Below are 20244 nucleotides of genomic sequence, written 5' to 3' on the forward strand. Positions count from 1 at the left end.
ACGTACCCCGACTACCTGACTGCGTTCCCCAGGTAGCGAAGCACATCGTAAGGTACCCCGACCCCGAGCATCCTTGTGTACGAATACATCGTACACCAAGACCGACCCATTGCCCATCTCCAACAAACCCAACACCCATAGCCATATCCCACACACCCCTTGCCCATATCGTCGCAACCCAAGGCCCCATTCTTCTCTCCAAGGAGGTCCCAGACCCAATACCACGACCCATACCCATACCCATCAGAGGTACCCATACCCACGACCCAGCCCAAATAGCACCGCACTTCACCCCCCCGCGCGCACACATACACACCATCCTTACCTGACCTTCTGTCTCCAAGCTACAAGCGCGCATACACACACGCACGCACACGTTCATACATTAGATACCGCTCATCCCATTCATTCCCTCTTCCCTTGGAATCTTTACGCCTCTCTTGGATTATCTGTCCCGACCTCCAGCCACCCTCCTCTTTACTCTTGCCTCATAATTCCCTGGGTTTAGATATCGCCCATTCTCACGCGCCTTCTGAACGTTGACCACTCAGCTCACACTCACCTCACCACCAGGCAAGCAGGGCAGTCCACCAGAAACGACCACGCGCACTCGGATCGCACAACGGGATCCCGACGCCGCCGGCGAATCATCCTACACCAGCTGCGTCGCTACCTCGGTCGTGCGCATATGACTCTTGTCAACCATTGTTTTCGCATTCCCTCGCGCGACTCTTGACCAAAGCCGCTACATCCGCAGGCTCCGTCTTTTTGCGAAAGCAGACCCGACATCGACAGAAACGCTTACGGCGCATCTAGGCCATCGTTGCTCCGCTGCATCCTGGTCTGCCCACTTTGCTTCACACACGTACATATCGCGTCCCCACTGCGCCCTCTAATATACCGCTCTCTCCCCCACGAACGTCATACCGGACCAGGCCTTCTCTTCGACCTGCAGTGTTTTGACCCTTTAAGCTAGCAGCCATCTGACGCTGCCCATCACCACTTGAGGCGCTGATTTCCCACGAGAACTCACTTGCAACCGTTGTGTTACGCCTTTCCGACCTATTCATTCGTTCTTTATCCCACCCCTCTATGAGGCGCCAACCCGGCTTTCCCCCACCTGACCTACGCTCGTTGAGAAAGGCCGAGACCTAAACAGCTGGAACCACGACTAGCAACCCACCAGAGGCGCTGCAAGTGAGCAACAAAAGACGGCGAGGATTTTGAGTTTGCACTCGCTCGCCAGAAGGATACTGCAATCAGTTGGGAGAGACTGCCCACCCACTACTGTTGAACACTATTCCGGAACCGCTGTCGCCTGGCAGCACGCATATTTTGCTGCCGTCCAAAATGTTTCGCCAAAGGCAAGTCCATGCCATGCCCCTTTCTTCAATGCGCCGACAAAAATAGCCGGTGCGACCCGTCTCCCCGCACAAAATGCGCGTCGTTGCACCATCTCGAAACCTTTTTGCGCCTGCCTCGGACTTTTGCTGACTCGTGTGCCCCTTCATAGAACGAGCGCCCAAAAACCCGGCGATGAACTGCTGGCCACCTTTCGAAGGCAGTTCCCCGAGGTAGCTGTTACGACCACCGGGCCGGCCGACGCTCAAAGCGCTGCTGTAGACCATACCGCCATTGTCCCGTCCATTCCGGGAGTCCAAGAAAGGTCAGTAGTGATCCTGTCGTGAGGTTTCGGCGGTGGGTGGCTGTGGCTGGCCGTCGAGTTTTATTCTTCTCCTCTGTGGTCATTGTGGCATCGCACCCGGTCACACTCGCCAGGATGAGTTCAGCAGGCAGAAATGGGGGGTGCTCGCACGTGGGCCGATCACGAACGCACGCCCAGCCACGAAAGCAACCATGAGCGAAGCTTTCTTACTTTTTTTTTACTTGTCCGACTCAAGATGCTAACGTTAGACTTCCCGCAGAAGCCACAGCCTCAGTCATGAAGCTTTCAGGGACCAAGACCCGACACCCAGAGCCACGAATGAGCCTTGGAGATTCACCCCGTCTTTGCTAGATCCAAACTCTTTCTCCTTTACCAGCTTCGCCAATGCGCCGCCCGGCTACTACACTCCAACCCCAGGAGGCACCAATACCATCTACCACCCGCAAGCCGGCGACCTGCACACGCCAACGCTGGGACTCGGTATGGGCCTTGGGACCCCCTTATCGATGCCCACGTCGGACGGCGCCATGAACTCTGGACATCCCATGATGGACCTAGCTGGGTACCACCAAGGAATGCATCCTCAGCAGTTCCAACAACCCTTCAACCCGTTCATTCAGCCTCCCGCGCCTCAGCAATCGTTTGCGCCTTCTTCATTTGTGCACCAAGACACCGGCTACGAAACCATGGAGCAAGATGGGTCGCCGATGAACTCCGATCCGTCTGAAGAGCGCATGGCTTCCATTGACAGCGCCTTTCACAACTCACCCATGATGGGTTTCCAGGGACGGCAAATTGGAGGGATGCCCATGGCCGTAGCACTCCCACCGTCTGCCGAAAAGTTCCGTTTCCACGCGACTCTCAACGCCCCTACTGCCATGATCAAACACGCGGATGAGATCCCCGTGACGTACCTCAACAAGGGCCAAGCGTACTCTCTCTCCATCATCGACACCAACGCAACGATGCCTGTGGCACCAGGCACCAGATTCCGCACCTTTGTCCGCATCTCCTTTGAAGACGAGCAACAACGACAGAAACCCGGTGTTTGTTGGGCCTTGTGGAAGGAGGGTAGAGGCACGAATGAAGCCCACCAAAGGGGCGGAAAATTACAGGCCGTGGAGTATGTCGAAGCGGGGCAGCCGACCGAGGGTGATGACAAGAGGACACGCGTCGAGTTGGAGTCGGCCTCTTTTGACGGCTTTTCGGTTGTCTGGACCCCCGGTATCAACGGCGCCCCCGAGTGCAACATCGCCGTTCGCTTCAACTTCCTGTCCACCGACTTCAGCCACTCCAAGGGAGTCAAGGGGATTCCTGTCAGGCTGTGTGCCAAGACCAGCACATTTCCTCCGGATCCCGCGCAGCCAGCCGCGGACGCCAACCCCGAGATCTGCTTCTGCAAGGTCAAACTGTTCCGTGACCACGGCGCCGAACGAAAGCTCTCCAACGACGTGGCCCATGTGAAGAAGACTATCGACAAGTTGAAGCAGCAGATTGCGCAAGCGGAGAGTGGCATGAAGGACTTTGGGAAGCGCAAGAGGTCCACTGCCACGGCCCAAGTCAAGGGCGCTGACCAACGGCCCGGCAAGGTGCAGAAACACAAGAGAACATGGTCCATGTCCTCAACCAGCTCAGCCGGCGGAGGGGCTCGCCCTCCTCTAGAAGAGGACTTGCACTTCAAGCTCCAGACACTGCAGGACATGTTCACCAGCACCCGGCCCGTCAGCATACTCTACTTACGCGGCGAAGACCTCGACGACCCCGACCTCCACCCTGTTTCACTCCCTGGAGAGCAGACGGACCTCACCAAAATCGAATCCCGTGAGGGTCCCGCGTGGCAGGCACGAAGTGGCCGTAGCTCCGTCGCTGGCTCGTCCCTGGTTTCGCCTTCCCCAAGCTCTCTGTCTCTGGCTTCTCAAGCTTCGGCAGTACCCAACCGGCAGTGGTCGGGTTTCGACGGCGAAGGCTCGGGAGAGCCTGCTTCCCGACAAGGCTCGGATCAGCCAACGAAGGTCACCAAGACGGACGATGCTGGCAACTTGAGCGGCTGGATCGAAGCTCTGGGCGTGGACCCATCCTACCGTCCGCCTCCTGAGCGCGTGGCGAGGCCTGCCGCCTGCTTTTATGTCATTCGGCCCGATGCATCCGAGCCGGAGAGGCGGGAGTACTACCGCGCGATATACCTAGCCCAGAGGAGCTTGAAGGACTTCAACTACCGTTTGGCCGTTAAATGGAACCTTGATCCGTCCAGGGTTTTGCGAACTGTCCATGTCCTTGATCGCGGGCTCGAGGTCGAAATGGATGACGATGTCATCCAAGAGCTAAGAGAAGGCCAGGACATGATGCTTGAAATCAAGGAGGTCACACACGACGATTCGGTCCAGCCCAAACGCGAATGGGACATGGCCGTCGATCCCAACGAGGGTGATGCAATGGACCATTCATCGACGCAAGGCAGTTATGAATTGCGCCTCAAATTTTAATACCACATAATTGGATTCATCTCTACTTCAAACAACAAACTTCGATCGGATTCGGATTTAGACGGGATTTTGATACTTGTTGCCGGGTAGGCCACGGGGATACGGGCGACACGGGCGACACACCACACATACACACACGCACACGCACACGCACACGCATGGTTGGATATCGCTCCGTTGGCGTTGTTGATTTTGAGATACCAAGTCCCTGGATGGGCTGCTTCTTCTTTTCAACGCTTCTGGCCACACACACATGACGTGGGGCGGAATTATGATTTGGGCATTTAGATCTGGTCACATTGGGCAATCGTAGCAGCAAAACACACAAGATATCCCGCCCCTCGTAAAAGTGGATACTAGGCACCACTCGAAAGGTCTGTTGGAATGGCGAGGCCAAGTGAAGAAAACATGATGGTGGGAACAAGGTTGGAAGGGGGAAACGATAGTCGGTTCTATTTGGATTCCCATGGCTCTTCGAACCTGTCAATAGTCCACGATACGGCTTCCCTGTTATTATTTCTTTTCTCGCAGCGACCATTCTCTCCCCATACAGCTTGGTCATTAACACTTTGCTTTTCTTTTGTTCAACGGACTACCAATGTACTTTGGCTTCCTCTTTCCGGTCAGAGGCTGCTGGCGCTGATTGACGAAGCAGTGCAAGCACCAAAGAGGAAGAAGCACGACTGATAGACAAAATGGCCCCTGCATTGCATGCACTGTCGTTTATACCGTAGCAACATACCCACTGATTCCTGTGGTCTACGGACCATCCAGGAACCAGAATTCTTAACACTTTTTTTTTCTCCTTTTTTTTTTTTTTTTTTTTTTTGCATAACCTCGCTGCAATCTCTTTGCGCTTGCATCGAGTGGATGTCAATGACGACAACGGAATCGGACACGGAATCGCGCAAGACACTTGTTTGGTTGAGCTCTCATGACGGTTCCACACCAAGCTTACATATAACAGTGATGGATGACCTCGGACCAGAACACCAAGGAGCACTATCGACGGCGTCGGGCACGATGATTGGAGGCAGGTCGTGTCGTTGCTAATCTCGCGTGGAGAGTGCTCATTTCGATGACAGGAGCCACTTGGGCAGCGTTGAAACGGCTTGCGACAGGCACCTTGACTAGCTCCTTTGGCGGTCTAGACCTCTGTCTTCGCGGGTCTACGATATATTAAATTTGGTCGTTACAGATCCAACAACGGAGAAGATGAAGGAGTACACCGCTCGCTCAACCCCAGGCCGGTTCCGAATTTTGGGACGGTTGGATCTGGTGTTATCCGAGAGAGAGAGAGGTTCGATAGGGTTGAAGGATGGCGGCCGTCACTCTCCAGCCACACAACGTGTCCATCTGATCCGTCTCACCATAGTGCCGCTAGAGGAACCGTTCGAACGCCTTGACGCGGCGCCGGGCCGAAAGAATGGGGTCTGGGGCGTCTTTGTGCTCCCGAAGGGTGTTGGACAAGCCTCTGTTCACTAGATCGGCGGGGGGGGCTACAGGAAGGTGGCTCACGAGACCAATCACGTTGCTACTCTGTGCCCTGGGCTGGGGATTCGTGCGATTTCCACTCGTGAAAGACGGCGATGGGTCCCCATCCTCCTCCATCTGGCCCGTTCGGTTGGCAGCCAGCCGGCTGACGAATGACGGACCGTTGCCGGACTTTCACCCGATCCGCTACTCGACAGAGGCACGAAGACGGCCGGATTCCGGCGGTTCCGTACCACTCTTGCGGCGGTATCAGTTACAGTCACCCAGGGAGGCCGCCCAGTCACTACCCTCGCGATGCTGTACGTCAAGCCACAGCGATCGGCATCCGTCCCACTACAAATCAGTCGGGCAAGCACGGCAAGCCACTGGCAGTGTGGCGAGTGCTTGCGCGTTGCAGGATCTGGATGCTCCATGGACTTTGTTGTCTGCTCGTTTCCGGGCGTTTCCTCCGACGATCCGTCATCCTCTCTCGATTCCGGTCATTCTAATGAATGTACCTCTGTACAGGCAGACAACCCACAGGTCCCAAAGCCACAAGTGGTGCCACAATGGCTGTGCAGCCACTGCACCTCACGGAGTGTGCCTTGATAATGTGACAAGTACGGATGGATACGTAGAATGGTCCGGAAGGACTGTTCGTCATTTTGGAGAGGCCGTGTGCGGGGAATTCCGGGGGGGGGGGGGGTTTAGACAACAGCCGCTATTGCAGAATGTGACCTACTGTGTAAGTTCCTTTGCGGCTATGAGAACCTCTCCAACTTCATCGAATGCAACTCTGGGGCCTATTGGACAACAAAGACATGTCACAAATTCGATAGAGAACCAGCCAGCCTCGAAGATGAGTCAAGCATCTTTGCAATATCTATTGCACTACACAGCACGAGAGGATATCATACCGGAGCCAGATTGACCACAGGTCGTGGGAGTCAGTCGGGGCCCTGTGCCTGAGCGTAGCTACAGTACATGGGGGCATCTTGCGAGTACATACATGTGCATCATGCAAAGAGCGGCACGAGGACATGATTGAAAGTCTACGGGGGTGGAGTCGAAAGCGCAGGGCTTGCAGACTACCTCATGTACCGATACATGACGGGATTGAGGAGACCAGAGCCGGTGGAGAAGAGACACTCGCCACAGCGCAGCATCGACTCCCTGTGTGGCGGAGAGGGGCTTGAATGGCCCAAGATACGAGGAGACTGGAACCGTTTGTCTCTTGTTGGTGGCTCAACTGTCATTCCCGATACGGACATACAGGCGTTGATCACAGGTGACGGGATCGCGGAGACCCAGGGAACAGCAGAGGGGGACCTCTGTCCTGTTCCTTGGGTGGACGGCCTCATTACTTTCTTCTGATGTGTTCTGCTGCACGCAGAAGTGCTCCGGCAGTGCATCATGCAGAGAAAAGGAGGGCCTCACCTGTTGGACTCCGAATGACCTCTCCGAGTCTACGTCGAGACCAGATGTGCCACGATTGCGTTGCCACCAGCCACAGGTTTGGTGCCACCGACAGCTTGATGAGATAATAGCGAATCTTTGCACATACACCCCACCACAAGGAGGAGATCATCACAAGCTAACCATTCAAGCTCGCCACTATCTTCAGGGGAAACAGCGAGTTAGGACGTTCCGGACTTCAAGACCTCAGCTGGCCAAGGGTTCAGTTACCCCCCTCCTTCGCATAGGACAATTAAGGTTAGCGAGCCAGCGGGTTGAGGCAATGGTTGGCTTCCATCTCCGGCGCTACACGGGCGTGGACGTCGTCGATCACTTGCTACGTGAGGCATTGAGGGCGGGTCCGACTATGAGTGGAAACTTGCGTGGCTGAAGTGGCTGAGTGAATGCCCGAAGCAGACAGTCATTGCCGCTCCCTTGGAGCATTGGCAAGATGTGTGGGAGAAGTACGAGGTCTGACTGGCTCTAGCCCTCATACCTGTATGCACTCGCCACAGATCAGGAGAAATGCATGCGTGGGCTCGTGCAGCCCGTCAGCAGCATCCGGGCGCCCAGGGGCTAAAGTGTTTCCTGGGGTCTCTTTAGAGGAAGTCACTCTCTATCAAGCCAGGAACAGCGCAGCTAATTGGGCAGCCAGGCCCTTACACGGATTCCAGACTCCTGGGATCGCCGAGGAGAGGGGGGTTGCCACGAGGGGACGGGGGCATAGGGCCTCGGGAGGGTATGGTGGAGGGGGTCCCATCAGAAGAGGGACGACGCCCTCCAGCCCAGAGACATGGGATCCTCTCGTCACAAGGTCGAGAGGATAAGAAGCGGCGGCACCCCGAGGAAAGTCAGGTTCCCTGGTGCTGTTCTGTCGGTACTGATGATGGGCAGATTGTGACATCGTCCTCATCTCTTCTTTCTATGATGGCTCTTTCTTCTGCGAAGCAGCACCGAGCCGAGTAGCCTCCTCTTTTTCCCTTCTCGTTATCTCCATTTCCTCGTTCACCCCTCACCCCCCTCCTCTAGCTCTTCTCCAGCCACCGCGAACAGGAATCGGGCCCCTTTTGTCTGGTAGCGGAAGGGAAGGCATGCTTGTCTTCCCACTGGGGATGTCGACAGTGAGCCAATCGCGATGGCATAAACGGCTTGTTGATTTCCTGATATGGCAGTCTCGAGACAGTCACTACATCGGAGATCTTCCACGGTGTCCCTCCTTTCTGCGACCATTCTCATGCAGGGCCTGTCACCTGGGGTTGAGCAAAGGAGCGAACTAGCAGATGTGAGACTCGATGGCGAGTACGCAGGTAGGTGAGGGGCCCTAGGGCTGCGGAACTTTCTTTCCCCATTCACAATCCTGTCGGCACCGCCCCGGCCCATGTCCTGCTGGAAGAAAGGTTCCCATCGTCGACCGACCGTCGAAACGGCGATCCTTGGTGATTTACCAGCCATCCTGTGAAAAAGTACCTCTATGGAGATCTTTCGGGGTTCATGGGCCTCTTGAGTCTTGCCCTTACGCAGCCCTTCCCTAGAGGAAGTGGACAAGAGACTTGAGGAGACTTGAGACCACCAGAGACCACCAGAGAACAGTGGAAGACAGCAGAAACAAGCGTTTTGACTGGTCAATGGAGAGGAGGGGACACGGAGGAGAGGCGGTAAGTCGCCGCTACGCGTGGGAGACGCCTGCACGATCCACAGACGGGGAGTGGCATCTTTCTCCCTGTGGCGTGCATCAGTCAAGGACACCTGAAGCTTTCAAAGCTCCTGAAAGGGCTACCAGGTGGGGGATTTTGGTTTGGATCTGCGTCTGCGCACTTATTTATTCGGGAAGCGAAGGTGATATGGCGGCAGAAGCAGCAATGAGTAGTGGATGATCGGCATGGTTTGGTGGGAGAGGGAGTCTGCCATAGTGCCGAGTGGTATCTGGTCCAGAGGTGATATGGTGTTTCCCTGGATCCCCCCTGGCTCTTGCATCGCTCGCCTCTTGAGGAGAGGCGAGATGACCGGCGAGAGTGGCCACGTTCAGTGGGCGGGGATCGGCGGACCCTGAGAGAGCTTGAGCGGGCGAGAGATGGGTTCCCATGATCAGGTCTCTAGGGGGGAGATGACGGAAGAAGCATGCGAGCGACGGAGCGTTGTCAACGCCCTCCCTCGGCAACAGGTCAAAGAATGAATCCCTTGGGGGAAGACTGAGTGCTTTTTGCCTCCGTGGTTTATGACGACGGCAAGCTTGCGGCTAGAGGAGCACAAGATCTGCATATCCTTTTTTTTTCTTTTCTTTTTGGAGCTGAGAAAGCGGGGAAGTGTCCCTCCCCTCTCTCCTCTTTCTTACTTGTTGGAATTTTCCAGGCTGCGTTCTGCTTGACGTTTGTTGCTGTTTTGCTGCTCTACCCATACCCGATCAGCTAATTCTGAGCATTTTATTCAACCATGTACACACAACTGTCCATTTGGCCATCTTAGACCGTTGGGGAAGAAGTAAGAGACGTATTCGAGGTAGTTTGAATGAGTTGAAACGAACGGTGATGACCGTTAGGGTTACTTTTCAGGTGAGAGGAGGCGATGGTGATCGGCGGGATCGGCTGTACGTCATTGCCCGGTCCCCCCCCATACCTCGTGGCAAACTGGGACTGCGGCGGGGTCGTTGAGAAAGTGATTTAATCCAATGGGTGCCCTCATCTTCCTTTTTCGATCGACCTGTCTTCTGATGTTTTTCTGTGATGATGATTCAAATGGCAGCCTAGCATGACGAGACTGATTACCAGAAGCGAGATGGTAAAGATGACAACGGCGACGATAACAATGGTGTGGAACAAATCGCCGACAAACAATATTATGAGTCGATATGAGGGTTTTGAACGACAATGGGAATTGATGGCCTAGATGGATGTATTTGGCGGTTGGGCGCGATGGACGGTTTCGGTGAAAGAGGTGGAAAAGACGGGGAAAAGGGGGTGGGATGGGACTGAGCAGCACGCTTTATTGACGAAGATTACGACCAAGACTACGACCAAGATTGATACGGAGACGCAACAAGAGCCTACATACCCGGTTATCGTTCCCGGTCTTCGAAAGGACCTTGGGAATTTGGGATGACGAGACGACTCTTGGAGAGGACGACTGGCTCGACACGACCGCGGCGGCACCTCTGACCGCGACGACTACGAACGATTTCACGAGAAAGCAACGACAGCACAAATAAAGGACGAAAGGAGACGAGATTAGTGACATGGACGTGGCGATGGTACGTTGCGAGGACACTCAAGGAGGGGAGATCATGTCTGCGGCGGTCAAGCCACTACAGCGCCATGGGGAGAATGGAGAGCGAAGACAGGAGGGGGGAAATAGGCTTGGGTAGGTTCCATCTCTTTTCAATTTTTTTTTGTCGAGAGGTTTCCCAATCGGCACGGCTATGCGGTTGGTGCGTCGGTCGTTCACTTTGCACCGACATGGTTGCCGGCGTCGCCGGGTCTGTTGCGATCTAGCATCCGGCCTGCGTATCCGCACTCCTATCACCCATCACCCATCACGAGGAATCTCGGATTCCTGGGACGGCTCCTTACGATGCCAGACGCTGTTCCCTTTCATTATTCCTGGAATAACCGAACGCTTCACTCTCCTAGGTGGACCCTAATGAGTTCTGGGGACCTTCCTTTGTAACCATGTGCTTCTGCGGAACAGAGTTGACCGCGCGGAATGGGGCCATGTCAGAGGGGGTCCTGCTGGTGAATCGGAGTTCGTTGGGTGAGATGAGGAAGAACGACCGGGCGGTTCAGTATAGCACAGATGTCGCTAATTTCCCCCGCGGCCGCATGTACTATGGTGACGCCAGGGACAACGAAGCTCTCTGATGCTGGTGGTGGTGGTGAGGAATGAGATGAATTTTCGATCGGAAGGGTGAGGTGAGGAAGTGCTCAAGGAAGACCTTTCTTGCGTCAACCAGACGAACGATTGGTATCAATCATGATGTTAAATGAGGAAGATACTCGTCCCGAGGAGAAGACATTGGCTGCCGGACGACAAGAACATACAACGGACGACAGGATGAGGATGAGGATGGAAGGTGGGGGCGCGGGTTGTTCAGCGACTCCTTGCGCGGCAATCTCATCACAGCGAGCGCAAAGCATTTGACTTGGGTAAGTTATCGTCTCATCTGTTTCCGTGACATCCCATCTGAGATAGCTACGCACCCCTTTGTTCACGCTCCATCCTCCTCACGATTCTCGATGGTTTTATCATTTCGTTGCTATAATGTGAAGAGAACCCCCCCCCCCCCCCCTCTGGGAGCTCTGAGTGTCGATCATTCCTTGTAATCTTGTTAGAAAAGAGGCATATAATTATCCGGACATGTATGTCCTCTATCTACGGTGACCATATTCATCATTCGTGGCCTGTTTTCGCCCTTCCCCGGAACGCGCCGAGCCCGACGCTGCGTGCGGCGAACAGAGCCCGCGTCTCCCTGCCTACTCTCACTCCTGCAGCTCCGAGAATCAGAGACACACGCCGACGGCTCACCCATCCGCATTGTGGTACACCGTGGCTGTGACGGCGCTGCCTGGGGCGTCTTCTCGTTATTAGGGGGTTTTCCGAGTAGGCGGGCGTCACTTGCGGACGGGATAGTGAGCTTCGTTGGGCTACAACTGGGCCTAATACACACACTGCCCTCGCAAAAAAAAAAAGGGGGGGGTTTGGTGACGAATAGGAGGATATCCGTACGGGGTGGAAGTAAGACCGGGCTGCGGGCCTCGTGGGGAGGTACCTGAAGTTGGCGGGAGCTGGAGCGATTTTTTCTCTTCTCCGATCACGAACAGGAAGCAGGCGGTGGCCATGTTTTCTGATCTCGAGAGTCCGGCTGGAGTCTCGGGTAAGCCGAGACAAGATCAAGATCACGTCGGCCGAAGGGACGGGGGATGAAGCCGGCGTGCTTCTTCGCCCCTGGGATATGATGCCGTTGTGAGATGGCGACGAGGTTTGCAGCGCGGATTCTGGGTGCTTTCACTTCAAGCTGGCTTCAAGCTGGCTTTTAAAGAAAGTGGAAAGATAAGAAAGGAGGGAGGGGGGCAGTGCCAACTCAGTATGAGGGAGCAAAGCAAGCGTCTGTTTCACTCTCAGGTTTACAAGGGCTTGGGGTCAACCATACCACCATACCCAAAGTTGTTACTGTGCTAAGGGACGTAGCAAGGCTCAGTCTTTTTGTGCAAACCAGAACAACACATCAAAGAAACCAAGCATTCAATAAGCACATCTTGACCAATAATGACTCAACAATCTCATAAGAGGTGCTGTAAAGGCAGCAAGTTGTGTACTGCAGTGATGATATGTGGAGGCCAACCTTCCTTCTCAGCTCTAGTCCCAGAACCTGTCCCCTTCCATCTGAAACTCCAGGTTCGGCTTCCATCCAAGTCGCACATGTAGCCATCCCATCCAGACCTTCCTTTAACCTTGGGAAGTGGTGCTGCTTGTGGGGTTGTTGTAGTTGCAGCAGGTGCAGTTTGGGTGCAAGCATTGCAAGCGAATGCCTTTGCGAGTAGGAAACAGCTCAGCAACAGGATTCTTCTTTGCACCACGTATGCAAGCATAGAGGTGGACTCCGCAGTGGAAGAATGGAGTCCATATTTCATTGAAGGCTTGTGAAGACTTGTGCCACTCTGCAAGCAAAGGAAAGGCGTCTCCGTCAATGTTGAGCTTTCCTGGATGCATGACAAAGCCTTTTGGCATTAAATCCAAGCAGTCAACTGTGACAGCCTTCAGATTAGGCAGGCGGTAAATGCCCTGAAGGGTGCGGTCTGAGATAAGAGCAAGGCCAATGAGAAAGATCTGCTCAATGTGCTGGATGAACTCAAAGCCTGTTGGGGTAGGCATGGTGAGGGATTGATGGAAGGCGATCCCATTCTGTCCGAGGTCGGTGAGGAACGAGGGGATGAAAAGGTCGTTATCAGCCCGAATCCAAGCTCGGATGGGGGCGAGCGGCTTCCCTTGGACCATACCCTCTCGCAGGGGGACGCGAGGGAATCTTCGGTGGACAAGACGGCGGATTCTGCTGTCAACTTGGGAGATGGCGCGAATGTTGTTGAAGCGCTTCTTGAGAGGCTTCATGCCCGCGTCGTCCATCTCGACGGAGAGCTTGGTAGCGGGTTCGTACTTGTACTCGACCCACCATCTGATGCTGACGTTCGGATCGTCGGCCTTGTCGATGAGGGAATCCATGACGTTGAGGACGATCTCGTAGTAGAGTTGAAGGCGTTTCTTCTTGGCGGCTAGCTGCAGATGGGGCTGCTGCATGGTTTTGGTGGCCTCGATGGCGTCGGCGGAGGCCATTGCCACGGTTGGTCTGGTTTTCTTCTTGTGGTGATGGCGATGAGATTGTAGATTGTTTGTGGATGAAGGCGAGGACGAAACCCCAGAGGAAGGGAAATCTTTTTATACGTCTCAACAGACGAGACTTTGGGAAGGAAGGTACGAGTGAGGGCTCTGCTCTGTCGTTCCTTCCGACGGAAGAGGCAGAGAGGCAGGTTGACGGATAGATACGTATATTGAATACGGATGAATACACAAGTGGAGAGTGTTTCTGGCACGGAAGTGTGAGGGCTTGGAAGCTGGGATGAGGGAACTTGGAGATGGGAAGGATGGAGGATCAAACGAAAAAGCACTCACTAATGGAGCAGTATCCGAACAAGAAGTAGATGGAGGGAGGGTGGATCATGAAGCAGAGCCGAATGAGTTTTAACACGATACTGTTCACCGTGAGAATCGCAGAGGAACCGTGGGGTGTCGAGATGACATCTCATTTAGTACCTGGCTTCGAAAGCCTTTGGCCTAATTACCCGTCATCGCGCCTGAACCAAGCCCCATCTTCCACGAAACCTTGTGTCAAGTGAGGACTTCAAGCGCAAGCCAACAACCAATGTGGAATGGTTCCAGAGGCCCTTGACCCCGTTTTCCAGCACAAATCAAGTCGAAGTCTCCCGCCGCTACTCGTAAACAACGGCAATACGGGGGACGGAAACATAGGTAATGAGACCACCGAGAACCGTATCTCCAATACCTGGACAGACCGTCCATTCCCGTGCCCATGTCCCTGATCTAGAGACTCGCAGCCTGTGCCAGGAGGACCGGATTGTTCTCGTCGTAACAGTAGCAGACCGGGTCGAGGAATCTCATGCGGATACCGTTCTTTGTGTGGAACAGCTCGAGAATGTCCAAGTTGGCCCCTCCACTGCCGCTGTAGGCCAGGATCCTAACGCCTCTGGCCTTGGCCCCTTCCCAGATGAGCTTCATCTCCTTGCCGTGCTGGATCTCCCACATGACCAGTTCGGGGAAGAGCATGGGGTCGATGGGCATCTCCGCCGCATGGTCGTGGCGCTTGGCCTTTGGGGTGTTTCTGACGATGACGATCTGTCCCATGTCGATCGAGATTTCCTTGACGTTGGGAAGGCCAAGGAGGATTTCCACGTCCTTGCCGAAGCTGTAGCGGAAGAACTCCGTCTTGAAGACGCGGACGCGCTGGATCGACTGGGTGACGGCACGGGACGAGCGGCTGGGCCACAGCAAGGTCTTCTTGAGCTTCGGGACCTTGTAGCGGTCGCCGACGAAGGGGAGAAACATGTCCCGGGCCGGGCAGATCCAGCCCGTCCGGAAGAAGTCGGAGCCGGTCTCCATGAAGGCCATGCCGACGGGGCGGAAGCGGGTCTCGAGCATCTTGGCCCGGGTCTTGTGGTCGATGCGCGTGACATTGCGGAGGAGACGCCACCGTTGGCGCTGCGGCGCCTTGTTGCCGAGGCCCGCGTAGTCGACCTGGTCCATCACCAAGATGTCGTTTGTCGCGGCCGGGTAGCAGGTGAGCCAGAACAGAACGGGCTCGACCTTCTCCTCGACCTGCTGGGCGAGGGCGTCGATGATTTGGAGAAATATCTCGTACGGGACGGACGAGGGTCCCTTGGCAGCAGGGTTCGTGGTCGTGGAGTCCGGAAGTGCGTCACAGAGGGCCGTCATATCGATGGAGGAAGCGAGCGTTGCGTCGACCATCGTGTAAATGGTAACGAGTCTGGTCTTTGATGACTTTTTGGGGGTTTTCCTCGTAAAAGTGAGTCGTTGGAAGTGAAGAGAGACCGATAAAATTCGGAAAGAGAGAAGATGGATGGATGACGGAGGTATGGAATGGTTTTAGGAAACCCTGGATTAGGGTTGGCAGGTCAAGAGAAGGGCTTTTCTCCTGAATGCTTTCAACGCAAACGAGCGTTGTCTGCCAACGTGGCTATGGCTATCAGGCAGGTACCCGAAGCGTTGATCTGAAGTGAGTTAAGGGTGAGGCCCGTTTGCTGGTGGCAAAGCGATACATGAATGTTGCCGGTATAGTGCTGCATATTCACAATGTCAGAAGTTGAGTTCCCTTCAAACACTGTCTTGGTGGCGTTTTAACGTGCTAGAAACACCGTCTTCGTCTTGATGCAACCTTGTCTATTGGTAGGAGTGATGGTCGGTCGGTTGATTGGCCTTGTGGACGATGGACTTCAGTTACTTCGCTAAGGTGGGTTGCTGTTCAACAAACGCAACGTGCTTGTCGGCTCGGTCTTCAACATGATCGGCATTCCCGACCTTCAGGAGTAAATGTGCGCTCAACGCCGTTTTGAAGACTCAGCTGAACTTTGTGCCCAGTTAATGAATATCTTCTCACTATTCCTCTGTCGTATGTTCACCGTCATTCCGCTCTGAGGTTATCTGTCCATCCACCACGTCTTCTGGCAATATGATCCTACCAGTGACCCGTCCACATGCCCAAATCATAGCCCAGATTGTGATCTGGCCCAGAAAAAGAGGCAGTTGCACCACAAGCGTTGGGATCTTGTCGGAAGTGTAGATCAGAATGATATGACCTACGGCCATTCCAATCCATGACATGGCCACAGTGCCCAAAGCTTCTGTCCATATCGACGTTTGGAGTACCACAGCCGCCCAAAGAACTACAAGTCGTTGCCGTTAGTCTAATTTAGTGCTTGGAGGTATCTCTCGTAATAGACTTACGCGGCGGCACGACTCCATTCAGTCGCTGGAGAAGCGGGAGAGGGAACAGTGCGTGGCTTTCCGGATGTATGGCCCCGAGTAAAGTAGAAATGCCCGAGAGTATGGAACACACGACCATTGTGATGACTAGCCCGGAAGAGTCAGCATCTCTGTACTTGTCGGTTGCCTTGGTCCCCACTCACAACACTTTGACGGGAATTTGTACACGACGAGCCCGACAAGAATGGCAACGAGGGCAGCGCCTGGTTCGCTTTGACTGCCATACGAAGCCCCAAGGCTGAGAGAGCTGGCAAGAGACGCGGCAAAAACCAATAAAGGCCGCGCCAGTCTGATAAGCAGTTGCTGTCAAGGAAATGAGTTAGCGCAGTTCCAAAGCGGGAGTGTGCTGCCGTGCGACTTACCTGACGATCCCGCCACATGATCCTCGTGGAGACTCTTGGAAAACCAGTTGCAGCAGCTCTGCTGGAGTAGTACAGCCTCTGATGTGGATCGAGCCAGGAAACGTCTTCCGGACCCCCCACGCGATCCATAAACTCCGTCGTCAAGAGAGCGTAGAAGACCACCATGCCCAGCACAAAGATGCAAGCCCTGATGTAAGACACGACGCCCATGAAGCCAAGTATGTCGAGGAGCGACGTGCTGGAGACGTTCCAGAGGAGAAACCGCATCGGTAGTTCGTCGGTCGGGTACCAGGACAGCATCAACTTGATCAGCGTCAAGGCAAGACATCCCTTCACAAATGCGTAGGCGAAAACGACATGCTTGGATACGTGTACTCCGGTGAAAGCGTCGTTGATGATTGTCATAATGACTGTAGGTCCCAATCAGCGTCTTTCCCCATACACGAGAGGGCTCCTCCGGCTTACCGCTTGCCGCAAAGATGTACATGGTGGCTTGGTTAAGTGGCAGGTACCGCAGCGAAATGACGGCAAACAACAGACCGGCAATGAAATGATTGTAACTGGCAGTGATTCCGCGGCCGTGGACTGGATCCCCGAGGATGGTGAGACCGGCCTGGTGAGGGTAAGCTTACTATCTCCTAGGTAAGCTGAAAACTTACGAAGCAAATCGCCATGAACAGTATTTCTGTCTTCCAAGTGCGGCAGGTAGCCCTGGGACACGGTGATTGCTGCATGCCACCTCCTGGATGAGCGTCCCTCAGGTTCTCGCCAGAGAGTGAGCTTGGTTCCGAGTTGCTGGTGTTGTTTGGCGAGTTGGCGTCGACATCGGGATGCGGCGCCAGCGAGAGCCGGACTCCGTCGACCAGATGGAACTGGTCAAGGCCCCGGCGCGCAACCCTGAGGACACTCTGGCGGTGGTACGTCTGCGTCCTCCAGTCGTACGAGCAGAGCAATGTCCGCTGTTTACCGCCTTCCGAGCCACAGACGAACATGGCGACCGGGGGCTGACTGCAGTAGAAATGCGTGACCGTCAGCAGCCTGGTATCTACCAGCGTGAAGCCATGCTCCCCTAGTCTATGAGAAGACGGCGGCGGCGGCGTGGCGGTTTGTACACCATCATCGACGTCGCTGTACGACGGTGGGGTGACCGTCGTCAGGTCGCCGTGATCGAAACCCCAGAGGTATCTTGAGATTCTGCCAGCGTCCACGATACCCTCGATGCCGAGTAGACGAGACTTCTTGGGTTGACTGAGCCGGCGCCGCGAGCCGATGAGCACCATCGGGGACGCTAGAGCGACGAGCCCGACCGCGGGGAGTGTCCAAAAGTAGATTACCAAGAATGCCTTCAGCTTCGCCACGGAAAGAAGACTCACGATGTAAGTCATCGCAAGAAGAGCCATAGGCGCGCTTAGGCACACCATCTGGACCAATAACAACCAAGCGAAGACGAATTTGGCGTCCTGGCCGAACAGAGGCTCCGGGTCGACCCTGTCCCAGTGAATGGTCGCGCCGTGGACTCCGTCCAGCATGACGGCTTCGCGGCCGGCCACGCCCGAGACGTTGCAGCTCGGGTAGATGTCGCTGAGCTTCACGCCCCAGCGGTCTCCGGTCTGGTGCCACGGGGCATCCTGCTGCGCGGGGGCTAGACAGACCAGACGGCTCAGGAAAGCGCCGCTGTCGTTGGCGAGGGACAGTTTGGCAAAGGCCTGGAAGCCGGAGTCTTCCTTGTCGACCCGAGGTCGGTGGCGGTTGGGGAAGAGTCCCATCGTGGCATAGGCGATGTCCCCCTGGCTGAACTGGTCCGTTTGACGTCTCGAGAAGCAGGAGAGGGCCGCCTCAATGAGGCGCAGCTCCGTGAGGATCGCGGAGCCTTCGAAGTGATCAACGAGCTCCTTGACGGCTTCCGCGTCGTCCCACGCCCTCTCGGCAAAGTTGCGTTTCGCCATGGCCTTTGGCTCCTCTGCGGGGTCTCCTAGAACGTACAGGTTGATGCGGTACTCGGCCGGGCAGAGCAGCAGCTCCGGGAGCGTCCACAAGCGCGAGCCCCATTGCCTCAGCCAGGGGGTCACCTCCTCTCGTCTGTACTCCGGAGTCTCGCGTCCTTGGAGGAGAGCCGAGACCTTGTCGGCAGCCGAGGGTCCGATGGCGATGATCATGGAGTGCGCGGCCCTGACGATGTCGCATATCCGGTACACGTCCTCGCTGCTGCTGGTTGACCTCGCGACGCCGTCGTCGTTGCGGACACACTCGAAGTCGAGCCAGAATGCCCTCTTCCCCACCCTCCTGGCCGCGTCTATGCCCCATCGCGCCAGCGTTTGTCGATCTTGCCGCGCAACCACCCTGTTGGCCTCCCTGTTGGCTTCATCGGGATACTGATGCCTGTTGATTTCCTCATCGGTGGCCACTCTGAACTGCATGCGAGTGTACGAGACGAAGACGAATTCCAGGTCGGTGTCATCTCCGTGCTGTTCTAAATAATCCGAGACTTTGACTGTCTCATAGCTGCCCTCTTCGAAATCCTTCACGAAGCAGAGGTACCTTGGTCGAAGGGAGATTGTTGAAGTTGAAGTAGCAGTGTGCCTCAGCCTCGAAGGGAGCAAAGCTTCGTCTAGCCTAATGTTATCCGTATATGGCTGCTCGGATGAGAGAGCCCCTACACTGTCTGAAGGGGCAGAGGCTGTGACTGAGGCGCGTTCTTGTTGTGACGCAGGCTGATACGGATGCGAACAAGAATCGCCATGTGTGGTGGTTGGCCGAGGGATGCGAACAGTGTCATATCTCGAGTGGTCACTAAAGCCAGGAATAGTATTGAGCTGTATCAGTGCCGTGGTTAAGTTGCCCGTCCAGCATACCTTTGAGAACTCGTTAGCACAAGCCGGCAGGCGTAGACTGATGTTATTATCAATACCAGGACGCAGAAGACGGGCCATGCGATGACGAGTTTCGCTGCTGTAATCGCGATTGGTCCAATGCGGAGATCGTATGATCGTGTACGGGGAACGAACAGCGAGGACCCGACCCAGTACGAAGCGCGAAGAAGGGGCGAGACCCTCGAGGATGGAGTTCCAAGGCGAGACCATCTCGAGGTCTCGGGCAGAGACCACCGCTCTTGGCCGCTCTGTAGCACCAGCGGAACCAAGCAGCCGTCAGATGGCCGCGGCCACCACTCATGGTTGGGGTTTGCAAACTCAACTGCCATTGCCAAGCTCCACTCGTCTTGTCCTCGTCATGCTACCGAGATCTGAGGCGTACGAGACAGGCAATGGAGGAACGGGCAGAGGATGGGATGTTAAGAAATGATCTGAAAGGAGCGCGAGGCTTACTTCACCCTCTGTCCCTCGCGTGGCGCGTCGCTTTTGGCCCCCTTTGGGCTGCATCTTGCTGCCTGTTTCGCTTGAACACAGCCACGGCGGCCATGCCACTGCAAGAACCCCTGTCAGCTTTCGGTTGGCATGCAGCTTGTCTCAACGAGCTGATCGATCTGCTAACTAAAATCTGACAATAGTGGGGCTTCAAGACATGGAAAAGACCAAACAATCACTGTCGACAACTCATTGTCAGGAACTTTACTTTCCTTCTGTCAGTGTTGTTCTCGCCCAGAAAGGTTCTGTTCCCAAATACTCAGAAGGTCAATTTTAGATACTGCTTTCCGTTATTTATCAGGTTGTGGCTAAGATGTTTTGTGTTAGGATCCAGGCGAAGGCCAATAGAGATACCCTGGAGGCCATCAGATTGGAATAAAGAG

General features: G+C 55.1%; 4 protein-coding genes across 4 annotated transcripts; 1 reads left to right on the forward strand and 3 right to left on the reverse strand.

Annotated features, from left to right (window-relative positions):
- Positions 1-1901: 1901 nt before the first annotated feature.
- On the forward strand, positions 1902-4149 carry CH63R_01295 (CP2 transcription factor; the record flags this gene model as incomplete). Its single annotated transcript, XM_018296270.1, has 2 exons — positions 1902-1909; positions 1956-4149. 2 exons carry the CDS (start codon positions 1902-1904, stop codon positions 4147-4149), a joined length of 2202 nt encoding a protein of 733 aa, XP_018164632.1.
- Positions 4150-12513: 8364 nt separating this feature from the next.
- CH63R_01296 (uncharacterized protein) lies at positions 12514-13395 on the reverse strand (the record flags this gene model as incomplete). The annotated part of the gene is made up of 1 exon (XM_018296271.1): positions 12514-13395. The coding sequence occupies one exon, from the start codon at positions 13393-13395 to the stop codon at positions 12514-12516; it is 882 nt and encodes a 293-aa protein (XP_018164633.1).
- A 765-nt stretch (positions 13396-14160) lies between these two features.
- On the reverse strand, positions 14161-15102 carry CH63R_01297 (uncharacterized protein; the record flags this gene model as incomplete). Its single annotated transcript, XM_018296272.1, has 1 exon — positions 14161-15102. The coding sequence occupies one exon, from the start codon at positions 15100-15102 to the stop codon at positions 14161-14163; it is 942 nt and encodes a 313-aa protein (XP_018164634.1).
- A 1354-nt stretch (positions 15103-16456) lies between these two features.
- On the reverse strand, positions 16457-19239 carry CH63R_01298 (uncharacterized protein; the record flags this gene model as incomplete). Its single annotated transcript, XM_018296273.1, is given in 5 exon segments — positions 16457-16483; positions 16500-16909; positions 16965-17112; positions 17159-19112; positions 19157-19239. 5 exon segments carry the CDS (start codon positions 19237-19239, stop codon positions 16457-16459), a joined length of 2622 nt encoding a protein of 873 aa, XP_018164635.1.
- Between the last annotated feature and the right edge of the window lie 1005 nt (positions 19240-20244).

The sequence above is a fragment of the Colletotrichum higginsianum genome, chromosome 1 (genome assembly GCF_001672515.1).
Source record: "Colletotrichum higginsianum IMI 349063 chromosome 1, whole genome shotgun sequence".
Taxonomy (NCBI): Eukaryota; Fungi; Ascomycota; class Sordariomycetes; order Glomerellales; family Glomerellaceae; genus Colletotrichum; species Colletotrichum higginsianum.